This window comes from Benincasa hispida, chromosome 1 (assembly GCF_009727055.1).
Source record: "Benincasa hispida cultivar B227 chromosome 1, ASM972705v1, whole genome shotgun sequence".
Taxonomy (NCBI): domain Eukaryota; kingdom Viridiplantae; phylum Streptophyta; class Magnoliopsida; order Cucurbitales; family Cucurbitaceae; genus Benincasa; species Benincasa hispida.
In genome coordinates this window covers 22,929,136-22,941,533 of record NC_052349.1, presented here as the reverse complement: position 1 = coordinate 22,941,533, position 12,398 = coordinate 22,929,136, and the positions used below count along the sequence as shown (strand labels likewise).

Here is a 12,398-nt window from a genome sequence, read left to right as displayed (position 1 = left end):
CCCTTCCCCCCCTTGACTTTATAATTTTTTTAGTGAAATGTTTCTACCACCAACCCTCCCAACCCCCCAACAATTCGAGGATTCTAAAGATGATTTGTTTTCTTTTTTGGGTATTTTGCAGTTTGGATGAAGTGATGTTTTGGATTCTACTTAGTTTTTCCTTATTGCAGATGTGTAATATATCCTTTAGTTCATGGATCAATTTGATTATGTTCATTGAGTAGGGTTGTTTGGGATCAGATCGAACTTTCAATCGTATGATTCATATTAGTTGAGTTCTCGTGTTAGTATCACCCATTTATTTTAGGTCCTCAACTAGTACACCGTTCTCTTATCTCATGTTAGTGTCACTCATTTATTTTTGGTCTTCAACTAATACACTGTTCTCTTATTTTCCCAGGTAAGGTTCCAAGTTTTCCTCTCATGTCTAAAAGGTTTTCGATGAAATCCTGATTTATACCCCTAAACTAGAGCGGTTATATAATTAAAGCTTGAATTTAAACCATTATTAATAAATAGATTTAGACAAATAGTGATTTAAAACTATTATCGCATGATTTTACTTTAATTTTAAAATATAATTAATTAGAATGAGATTTGTTGAAGTAACCCAATTCCATGAGTTTCGAACAGATAGAGATTTAAAATTATTATCACATGATTTCACCTTAATTTTAAAAACTAAATATGTATATAATTAATTAGAATGAAATTTGTCAAAGTAACCCAACTCCATGAGTTTCGAACTCTAAATCATTATTAATGAATCAATTAGATAGAGATGTTGATTTAAAACTATTATCACATGATTTCACTTTAATTTTAAAAATAAATGTATATAATTAATTAGAATGAGATTTGTCGAAGTAACCCAACTCCATCGAATTCGAACTCTAAACCATTATTAATGAATCAATTTAGACAGTGATTTAAAACTATTATCACATGATTTCACTTTAATTTTAAAAACTAAATATGTATATAATTAATTAGAATGAGATTTGTTGAAGTAACCCAACTCCACGAGTTTCAAACCAAAGAGTCAACTTTTCTGGTTCGAATCAACTTTTCTTTATGAGCTCAGTACATGTATGTATTAGAATGTAGAAGAGTGAACGGGTCACATGATCTTCCAGTTCATTGTCATGCTTCCACACTAAGCTATCCTTCTCAAAGAAGCTTAATTTTAACATCCTCATCAATCATTCACCACCTTATAAAAATATTAAAAATCATTTATAATTACAGGCTTTTCTTTTTAATATATATAAATCTTATTAACAAAAGAAGATGTGATGAAGTTACTCAATGATTAGGACAAATTAATGCTTCTGATATTCCAAAGAGACCCTACCATTTGAACTTCTAAAAAATCAGGCTACTTACAAGAGCCATTTATTATAACATCACTAAGGAATGTCCAGATATAAACCAAACAGATATTAAGATAAAATATGATTCTAGAAAGAAGAGGAAAAGGCCAACATTTGCCACAAAAAGCAAAGCATCCTGAAATTTTAGCAGACAAAAAAGGGCAGGGGCAGTCCAAGTAATGTATGGAGTATTCTATAGAAGTAGATCATACAGCTAGATAACAACAATCTACTCTACTAATGCACTGAAGAACAGCATACAAATTGAGCCCAATATGGCCTCCCTTTTCTCCTTTCTCTTCTGATGTCTGACGGGTATCTTGCAGGAGAGTTCCACTCATTTGCAATCTCCCTGTTTCCCAAGTGTGAGGTAGGCGATTTCGGCCGTGTAATGGAGTCGACTTGTTTCCCAATGGAGTCATTTTTCATCGGTTTTTCATCTTTCTGAATCATAGAAGCCAGATTATTTATTTGGGTTGGCGATTTCTGCTTGTTTTCAAGTGCAGCATCATCCAAAAGGTTCTTGAGAGCAGTGTGTGGCTTTCCTGCACTCCAGTTCGTCACCTTGGCGATAATTGCCTCGTTCTTCTTTCTTCCTGGTGAGTTGTTTGCAACATGAGCATTAGACGGAAACCAGGCAGCTTGTAGAGATGCAGAATTTGGCTGCTCTCGGTTTCGTGCAGTCTGGATTTCAGTAGTGGCTGAATTTTGGATTCCTCCACCATTTGGTTCAACCAATGTCATAAACGATGGTGGCTCAAACAGATCAGATCTGTTGGAATGTTGTCGCTCAGTTGCAGCATCCACCTTTTTCAAATTGGTTTCCTCTGCTCCGGTTCGCGCTTGTAGTGTTACTTCACTGTCGAGAATGGCTGGCAAATCGGACTGAGTTGAGAGCACTGTCCCTCATGATCAAGAAAATACATTAATTATCACGAAAGTTTTTGTTCTAGAAAAGCATTATCAGTTATCATTAAGACAATATGGGACACATTATGCACAAACAGAAATTCTACAGCTAAACACCAATTGGAAAAACATCTATCAATGAAAACCTCAAGTGCAGTTTACACAAAATATAAGAATACCTGAGACAGAACCCCAGTTGCCTTCAAGACTGTCAGTTTGACTAATCGCATCGACTGAAGCATCAAGAAGGGATGACGTAAGCTGTGGTTTTACGTCGGTTTTCACACCATCATCTTTCCAAGTTTCAGAAGCAACTCTAACTCCATCTCCAGCAAGCTGGCTCACACTGCCATCCTGAAAAGCATCTGATCTTCCAGTGACAGTTTCATTACTGACATAAACCAAATTTGCGTCGTTGTTGGCATGAATGTTGGAAGAGTTCCGAACTGAGTTAAAATCTCCAATATGACATGACTGATCATCAGAATTTACTTCACTAACCATATGTACAGAACTACTACTATCATCTTTTTTTACACTTTCCTGAGTATGTGAAGTTAAAGTAATGTCAATTTTTCTTGAGTCTGTGCTTTCAGTCAGATATATTTTCCTCGGAGATTCATTTGCTCTCTCTTCTGAAACCGCAATGCATTCATTCTCCTTGCTGTTAGTGGTAGGTTCAGGTGTGGAACCGATCCCAATTGAAAACTTTTCCTCTGAAAGGTCTTTTTTGTCTTCAACTACAGCTGTATTCAAATTGTCAGATTTATCCTTTTCATTAATATTATCTTTTCTTTCATGAGTATCAACTGGAAGATGAATTTGTACTGTGTCCCTGTTCACATCATCAGGTAGAAGAACCTGTCCTCTCCCAGCTTCACTGAGCAAGACTTCTGTTACATTTTCAGAAAGATTAAGAGAACTATTGGGGGTTGCCACTGATTCAACTCCTGAAGAAAGGGAGGCTGAGGGAATACTATCCATCCCGGAATTTGCAGCATCACTTAAGATTTGACTCTTACCGCCGTGCTTTTCATTTTCACTGAGTACACCTTTAGTCTGAGCTGCATTTACTTCTTGAATGGGAATTTCTTCTGCTTCCTGGCCGCAATTACTAGAACAATCAGCTTTCACATCAACTGACACATTATTGACTCCACTTTCTTGTTTTTGCCTACTTTCCACAGTTTTTGTGTCGAAAGAAGCTACTTCAGAGGTTTGATAAAATGGCTCTGCTCGCAAAGTGAAAGAATTCTCTTTGAGAATGGGTTCCTTAAAATTGTCTTCCAAACCACCGACTCTTTCACGAGGGTCCTGTACATCACTATTGGTTAATTTAACTTCCTTATGGTCCTTTGAATTTTCAATCAGAGCCTCAGGGCGGTCTATGATATTTAAGTCGCTTGACACAGAAGGCAGATGCACATTGTCATTCTCTCCTTTTATTATATCAGTATCTAGTAAGTTGTTAGAACTGCAAGACTCTAGTTCTTTTCGAGCATCGGATATCATTCGAGTCAAGTCAATGGGTTCAACGTCTGAAACAACCACACTTTGGGGTTTACGTTCTACTTCTGAAAGAATAACACTTTGGGGCATTTCAGAATGGATGGACACGTCATTGTCAGCCACTGATTGAAGAGGTTCATTATGTGCAAAAGGCTCTGTAGGTATCTCGATGGTTTTTTCCATCTTCGGTAATGGCTTAGATTTATAATTATCAATTTTTCCAGATGGTGCTGTGAATTCTGTGTTCTTACACAAGTCAAAGTCCTCATCATCACATCTTCTATCAGTAGATGGCAAGAAACAATGAGACACATTTTCAACACCATCAATGTTCAGCTCTTGTTGCAGAGCAGGCATTATAGTTTCGGGTTCATTCAGGTACAAGTCACCTGTAGTAGTAGTAGCAGCATTCATATGATCAATGGATGGAATCACTGAGTTCCCATTTCTAAAGTTGGTCTCAAGATTCCCATATTCTAGATTAATTTTGGTTTCCTGCTCTGTTTCTGCACCAACTGAATTTTCCACTTTCTGGTTTTCAGTTGAAGAGCTTGATGTCTCAAGATCCACAAGTTCTTGATTAATTTTGGTTTCCTGCTCATCTCCCAACTGGTCGATATCAGTTTCTGCAACAGCTAAACTTCCATTTTTTCGATTTTCAGCTGAAGAACTTGATAACAGAGTTCCAGATTCAGTCTCAAGATTCACAAGTTCTTGCTTAATTCTGTTTTCCAGCTCACATCCTGACTGATTGATAGTAGTTTCTGCAATAACTGAATTATCCACTATTTGGATGTCAGTTGAAGAGGTTGAACATAGAACAAAATCTAAGTATTACACAAACATAGATTGTAAAAAATTCAAAGAACATGAAGTACGACTGTATTTCCCAAACAGTAAAATGACATTACATTTTACGTCAAAAAAGCGAAACCCATCTCAATAGCTCTGATAACAGTATAAGAAACTAGCATAGCATATGACATGAAGGATGAGCTTATCTACTTATTAGTGCTTCCCTTCAGCGATTCAAAACTTTCTTTTTTCAATTATTTCTTTCTAATTAATGTTGTAGCCCACTTTGATTATTTCACAATTTTCAATCACATAATGGCAATGGCCGTCCAAGAATACACCATTTGTGGAAGAAAAACCTTGTTAAACTTTTTCCATAATTGAGGTAACACATCTAAAAGATTAACAAGAAATCAAAATAATGATTGAAACTAACTGACTATAAATAGCTAATAATATGTCCCAAACATTAAACGTACCAAGAACTTCTTTGTCTTTCAAAATTTTGGAGCTACTCGTTTCACCCTCCACCACCATCTTTTCCGCACTTACTGAATCCAAAGCATCTACCATGGATTTGTTTGGTCCTACACCCTCTGAAAACTCTGCAACAGCATCTGAAAACACTTCATCTTCAGATTCCTTTGATTTTGTTTTCATGCTATCAACACCCTCGTCTCTGCAACTCCCTCCCAAGACTTTTGGACCTATGCAGCATTTACTGACATAATTAAAAACACCTTAAGGCACAGAAGTTTTCATTATCACAGGCCCCCTCCTTTCCAACAGAAAAAGAAAGAAGAGATAAAAGCAAGAAAAGAAAGAGAGAAAAAGAGAGATAGATGTAACTTTTCAGCTTGGCATCCTAATTTGGTCCATCAACTTTCTTACTTTAATCCCTAAACTTCCAATTTTCATCCATTCTCTTTTGTACCCTCAACTTTTAAATATTCTGTTTTCCCCCTAAATTTTCCAAGATATTTGAGTCTTCTCATTAATACTCATTAATCATTTAAAGAACATAAATTCACTTAGAAATCAAACACCTAACCAATAAGTACTAATCGTCCAAGTTGACGCATAATAATCAAATAAATAAACAAAAGATATACTGATGCCAGGTTTCCATTAAATAATTCATTAGAAAAAAAGTTAATAGCAAGGACTAGAATTGCTTTTCATCCAAAGTTCAAGACTACAAAAGAAGAAAGTTCAGAGAAGAAGATTTAAACCCAACTTTTACAAAACCTACAAAGAACAGAGTGTAAAGAGACTTCTCACTGGAGATTTTGTGATCAACATCATCATCTGAAACGACAGTCAAGAGAGTATTAGCCTCAGACTCAACCAACTTGGAACCTTCAATTGTTCCACAAACCCTCTTGTGTGCACGCCTGTGTTTAGCACTCGGATGAGGATTTGGAAAGAGCCAACCACATTTGTTGCAAACATGAACTCCATGGCTCTCTTGCCCTACAAAACCCAACAAAACCATTTATCACAAACATACTTAACAAACAAACAACTAATTTCCAAAACCCACAAAAACCCAAATCCCAAATCCTCAATAAACCCCAATAAGCCAAGATTCCACCACCAATTTCAACAAACAAGAACCAAGACAAAGAAACAAAAGAAAAAACAGAACAAAACCCAAAAGTCTAAAGGGGGACTTACTCTGATCTCGATGCTCCATTTCTGAAAAAGGGAGAGAAAAGCCAAGAAAAATGAAAATGGAAATGTAAAAACAGGGAGTTAGTTAACTAAACAAGAAGAAGGAAATGAAGAATCATCATTCTTTAGGATAAAAGGGGAAATGGGAATTTCAATTCATTCATTGATTCATTCATTTGATTCAAAAGAGAGGAAAAAAGGAAAGGAAAAAAAAAAAGGGAGAATGGAGAAAAGTCTAATGGTGGGGTTATGAGAAAAAAGGGGTTGCGGTCAGTGTAAAACAGTGAGAGAGACTAGCGCCTGCAACGGCTTACGCTGTAGCTTTTCATGTGCTAAACCTTCTTCATTTCATACAATTACAAAGCTTACCGTACTGACCCTTTGCTGTTGGAGGAGTAATTGTGTGCACCCGATCCTACATAAGGCCTTGTGGGATCGTCTTCTCGAAAGGGCCTAGTTTGTCTGAACAGTTTCAGCCGTACGTGTGCGTGTTTTTTTCTCCGTACGACGACACATACAACCCAACCACCGCCACTGGAAAAAATATATATTTTTCTTTTACTAAAAAAGGTTTAATTACAGGGTATTTTCTTGTTTTGAGAATGTGGAGATTTAAATCATAGACCCTTCTAAAGTCTCAACACATCTCAATTACGAGGAAATTGATTAAAATACACATTCTCGAGGTCCAAAATGATTTTTTTTCTATTTTTAAATTTTAAAAATTTTGACCATTTGCTTATCTTATCATCAAGCAATTTTATAAAACCATCCTTATTTCTTCTTCTTTCAATGCTTCTTCTCCACTGCATCTAATTTCAACGAGATCACGCACTAGCTTTGACGAGTCCGCACGAACAACTCTAACCATTTTCTTCTTCTTCTCCCCCTCTGTCCAGTTTGTCTTGTAGAGTCGAGGTCGAGCGAGAGAGCGAGCATGGGAGTGCAAAAGTGAGAATAAAAGAGTGAGACTGTGAGGGAAAGGGAGAGAGGAGAGTAATTTGTGAGAGGAAATGGAGTAAGACGAGAAAGTCTATTCTGCATATGCGAAGTTCCTTTTTGGTAATTTCACCCAAATTTAATTGTGGCAAAAGGCAAAAGGCAAAAAAAAAAACTCATTTTTAGAAAGTATGTCAAATCTCATTTTCTTCCCAAATTTCGGACATCCATCTAGTAAAACTCTCAATTATACTCACTTTGACCATTGATAGGTTTTTGATCTGTTTGATATTTTTTTATAAATCAAAATGAGTTTAGTTCAGTAGTGGTTGTTTTGTACTCTTTCAAGTTGGAGTTTAATCTCCCTCCTCACGATTGCATACTAAACAATACGTTTTTTTATAATTAAAAATCATGAATTTATTGAACATAAAATTATAATTTTGAAGGTTTCAAAAAAATTAGCTTTGATATTAAGTAAAAATAATGTGTAATAAATTTTAATTTTAAACTTTTAAACTATGCAGAGGTATATGATAAAATTAATATGAAATTGTTGCGATTTAGCTATAATAACTAAATTCGATATATTATTTCGATTATATATTGATATTTTATATCAAACTAACTGTAGGATAATTATTTTAAAATTTTATATGCTGTAAATTTAAAATAAACTTTATTGACTGATGTTTAACTTTGAACTTTTCAATTTTAGACCAGATCAATTAAAATTGACCAATGAAACTAAGAATTTCCATTGAATTTTGATACACTTGGTAAGTTTATGAGTAAATTTTAGTTTCCTCCCAGTATCTTTTTAATGGGTTTAGGCTTATTTTTAGTTTTCAAATTTTCAAGTTTATTCTGTTCTTGATCTTAAAACTTTCTAAATGTGTATATTTCAACCTTTAAACTTTCTAAATTAATCCTTTTCCAGCTTTGAAATTTTATCAAGATCCATGTTAGTCTAGGAGACTTTTTAAAACATACTCATTTTCATCAGTGTTAATAGTAATGTTGTTATTATTATTTTGCAAAGACGTTATATTGCTAAAAAGAAAGAGAGACCTCACAACCCGAGGTCAAGACACAAACATAACAAAACAAGACAATGATGCTACCAAACAACCAAACACATAAAAAAAGAAAAAACCCACACACAACTCAGGAAAAAGGTCTCAAGGAGAAAATGTTGAGATTTATGTTCTTAAACCTCATAGTTAATTAGTTATTTGATATAATAATTGATTATTCTAAACATGCAATAAGGAGTTATCCATTACGGAAAAAATCCAAGGTCATTTCACGAGACTTGAATAGTATGTAATAGACATGCAGGTGGATCGTGTTCAAGTAATAACCTAAAGTGTCTATAGTATATGGATGAGGATGGGTGCCTTATCCTGGTAACACTATAGATGTGGCCTACTTTGTAAGTGTTACAAACGATGTGATCCAAATCGTTTATGTGGAGACATGTGAGTGTGGTATATACAATAAGATTGTATAATATTGGACCACGAAATACTTCATCTCTCTTTGTAATACCATTGACTGAAGAGATTAATATTTCATATGATGACTATATGTAATTTGATCGTAATCTTGAGTGAGTTATGGGTTCCCATCTATGAGGGTTGTCTTTTGATTTGTGTTATGGGTGATTTTGAACCAAAGGGTATTGCATTTAGAAATAACAAAGTAAAAAAGAAGCATGATACAAACAGAAAGTGACAACTAAAGATCAAAATAAGCCTAGGAAAAGAGGGCTGGCTTGGTCCCAAGCCCTACCTGGGCTTCGACTAAGGTTAAGGCCGACCCCTTGCCAAATGCCCAATGAGGCATGTTTTGCGCGTGCCCCTACCAAATTGACATTCTAGGCCTAAGATATGGCCTAATAGAGATGCTCAACCTCAATCCAGAGTCAAGGCCAACCCTATCCAAATACAAAATCAAGCACATTCCTTGGCTCATTAGGTTTTCTCCTTATCTTAAGGCAACTTGGAAATCCTAGGGAACAATCTAGGCCAACTTTCTTTATAAGTACACCATTATGACTTCATATGAGATATCTAAAAACTTCTGGCTTCTTCTTTATCATTTGGTCATTTTACTGACTTAGGCGTTAGAGCTATTTTTTTTTGTTTTGCAGGTCTTTTTTTTCCCAAATTGTAAATTTTTCGTTGTTGCCACGTGGAGGTTAGGTGCATTTTTCCTTGGCCAAAATTTGGCATTAATAGTTGGAGCCATATGTGGGGAAGAAAGTGTTCTACTAATAATTTGTATACCTTGCAAAACATGAGTAAAAGGGAGGAGAACAAGAACATGGATGGAGGTGACCCGGATCAAGACCGCCATCCGCAAAGGTCAAGAAATCTAACATCGCCTCAACTCGAGGAAAGATTGAAGGCATTGAAAAAACAAGTAATCAAAATTGCTCAAGATCTGACTCGACTACTTGAAATTCTAGATAAGCAGAACCCTTCGACAATGGTTCAGGTGAAACCATTAGTATGTGATCCTGCCAAAGGAAAAGCCACTTTGGTTGAAGATGTGGGAGAAACAGAGTCTCATGTTCGAAAACCAAAAGAGAGACTAATCTTATGTGAAAATAATTCAGGAAGACGGGTTGAGGTTGTCAGACCACCGAAACAACATGAAGCTATGCATAGTCGGACCAGTAGGACTAATAGACTAAAATCCATGGTGCAATTTGTGCCAAGGAGTCTGAGTCGAAGTCAAGCTAACCTTAGCCAAGGAGACCAAGTAGAAACAAAGACCGAGGCGATCAATGCCAAGGCCAGGGAGACCAAGTTGAAGCAAAGAGTAAAGGCCAAGGCTACTAAGGCCGAGGCCAAAGAGACTAAGTTGAAGCATAGACCAAAAGCTAAGATGACTGATATTAGGGCTGAGAAAACCAAGTTAAAGCAAAGAGCAAAGGTGGAGACTACCGAGGCCGAGGGCGAGGTGATCAATGCTGAGGCCAGGGAGACCAAATTAAAGCAAAGTACAAAGGCCGAGGAAAAGAAGACTAAGTTCAAGAAAAGATGAATATCTAGGTGACCAATGCTGGGGCTGAGAAGACCAAGTTAGAGCAAGGAACAAAGCAACTGAGGTAGAGGCTGAGGAGACCAAGTTGTAGCAAAGAGCCAAGGTCGATGCTAAAGCGCAAAATTATTTATAGAACATGAATTTATGATAAGAATTTCACAAGGGCTGGCTATGCTAACTCTAAGCGCATAAAGGTAAAATATTTTTACCACTCATACATGTCCAAGTACACCATGCACACTATGGACAATTGTTGTGGCCGATGCCGACCTTAAGCACATAAGGGCTTGAGCTCTATGTCTAAAGGAATGAAATTCCTTTGCGGAAGCGCGTGAATACCATGCATTCATAATTCAATTTTGAAACACTCGGAGAAACAAACATTCAAAGATGCATTTAGGATAAACATTATAAATTCTATAGGCATGATTTTCTAAAGGGAGAGGGAAGAAGTACACTACTCTTGAAGAAAACCTTTTCTTGTTTTCCTCTCCAAAGTTCACGAACATTGAAATTGCCTGAACATTAAAAAAATCTTCAATACAGGACACCACCACTTGGAGCCTCTGTTATTCTCCAACAAGGGATGACAGTATAGTCTCCTCTAGTATTTTTGGGAGAAGATAGAGTTTGTGAGTGAGCAAGAGATCTTGAGAGAATTTTTCCCATAAGTTTTTCACGTATCTTCTTATGTGTTCTCTGTATTCCCAATACCAAGATGAAGAAGATTGAGGGAGTTACATAACTCCCTCACATGGAAAACAAAATAATTCTGAGCTGGGGAATTATTAATATTATATTTAATTAATATAATATTATATATATAATTAATCAATTAACTTATAATTAATTAACTATATATCTTAATCACATTAAAATGCAATTCTTTCTTATAACCTATAGTTTTAATATGAATCTTATTCATGTTAAATTTTAACCTATAGTATTTATATGAATCTCATCCAAATAAATATTATTTGAATCTTATTCAAATACTTATCTCTCACATATTATATAGTTTTAGTTACAAATATATTTATAATTAACTATATACTGTAATGTATCAATATACATTATACGTTATATTAATCATATTAATATAATTAAAACCTTTAATTTCTTTAAATAATTTGAACAATTCAAATTATACTAAAAACAATTATTCTTTCTTTTCTCCTTAGTGAGCTAGCAATGGGGCCTTATGGACATACAGATTATAAGCTCTAATGATATGAGATTAACTAATTAAACTATTTAATTAAATTAATCAACATTCATTAACTGTCGATCACTTCACTAAAGACCGATAATTGAACTCTTCGCATTGTAGATATATTTCTATGTCTACGGATATAACCAATCAACAGTAAGTCGATCCTTCATGAATTGCTCATAACTACAACTGGGTTAAATTATCGTTTTACCCCTTGTAGTTACATCTAACGCCTTAAGTACCACTGATTTCTTTAATGAATAATTAGTTATAGTCCAACTATAAACTAGATCCCTCTCTGAACAGTGAGAGGGTGAGGATCCTCATTGTTCAAGATTTGGAATTAGCCCTTAAGGGAGATATCATCTACTTACTCTAGAACCGAGGAGCGAATTCCATCTTGTGTAGCTATGTTCTCAGCTTCCTACTCGGTCAAATCCCCAAAAAAGTAGGCATATTAAGTCAAGGAATTTGGCCACTCTCATCCATACAGATCAAAAGATAGCCCTCATAGACAGAATTCACAACTCAATCAAGATTAAGGTCGAGTCACCTATGGTCATCCTATTGAAATATTAATCTCAAGTAACGGTGTTATAAAGTAAGACTAATCATTTCGCGGTCTGATCTTATACAACTCTTTGTATAGGATATATCCACTCACATATCTCCACATGAACGATTAAGATCAAATCGTTTGTAACACTTTGCAACAATTGTAACAATTACGAAGTGAGTCGTATCCGTGGTGTCACCAAGATAAGGCACTTAACCTTATCCATATGCTACAAACCATTTAAGTTATTACTTAAATATGATTTACCTATATGTCAACCATATACATGTTTAAGTTACATAAAATAACCTTGGATCTTAGTTTATTGGATTGAGTTAATGCATCAAAATAACTTTTATTTTATTAGTAACAATTT

At 35.3% G+C, this 12,398-nt stretch overlaps 1 protein-coding gene across 1 annotated transcript; it reads right to left on the bottom strand.

Annotated features, from left to right (window-relative positions):
- Nucleotides 1-1,442: 1,442 nt before the first annotated feature.
- On the bottom strand, nucleotides 1,443-6,657 carry LOC120082590. The gene is made up of 6 exons (XM_039037837.1): nucleotides 6,639-6,657; nucleotides 6,264-6,284; nucleotides 5,868-6,059; nucleotides 5,066-5,293; nucleotides 2,462-4,576; nucleotides 1,443-2,272 (listed from the first exon to the last, which is right to left on the bottom strand). Exons 2-6 carry the CDS (start codon nucleotides 6,280-6,282, stop codon nucleotides 1,611-1,613), a joined length of 3,216 nt encoding a protein of 1,071 aa, XP_038893765.1. The 5' UTR covers nucleotides 6,283-6,284; nucleotides 6,639-6,657; the 3' UTR covers nucleotides 1,443-1,610.
- Nucleotides 6,658-12,398: the final 5,741 nt, after the last annotated feature.

What these genes read in the sequence shown, in the direction of transcription:
- LOC120082590 (XM_039037837.1), bottom strand. An exon ending in TGTTGATCACAAAATCTCCA is followed by an intron (nt 5,294 to 5,867) that starts GTGAGAAGTCTC and finishes AATGCTGCATAG; the next exon opens with GTCCAAAAGTCTTGGGAGGG. An exon ending in GAAAGACAAAGAAGTTCTTG is followed by an intron (nt 4,577 to 5,065) that starts GTACGTTTAATG and finishes ACATCCAAATAG; the next exon opens with TGGATAATTCAGTTATTGCA.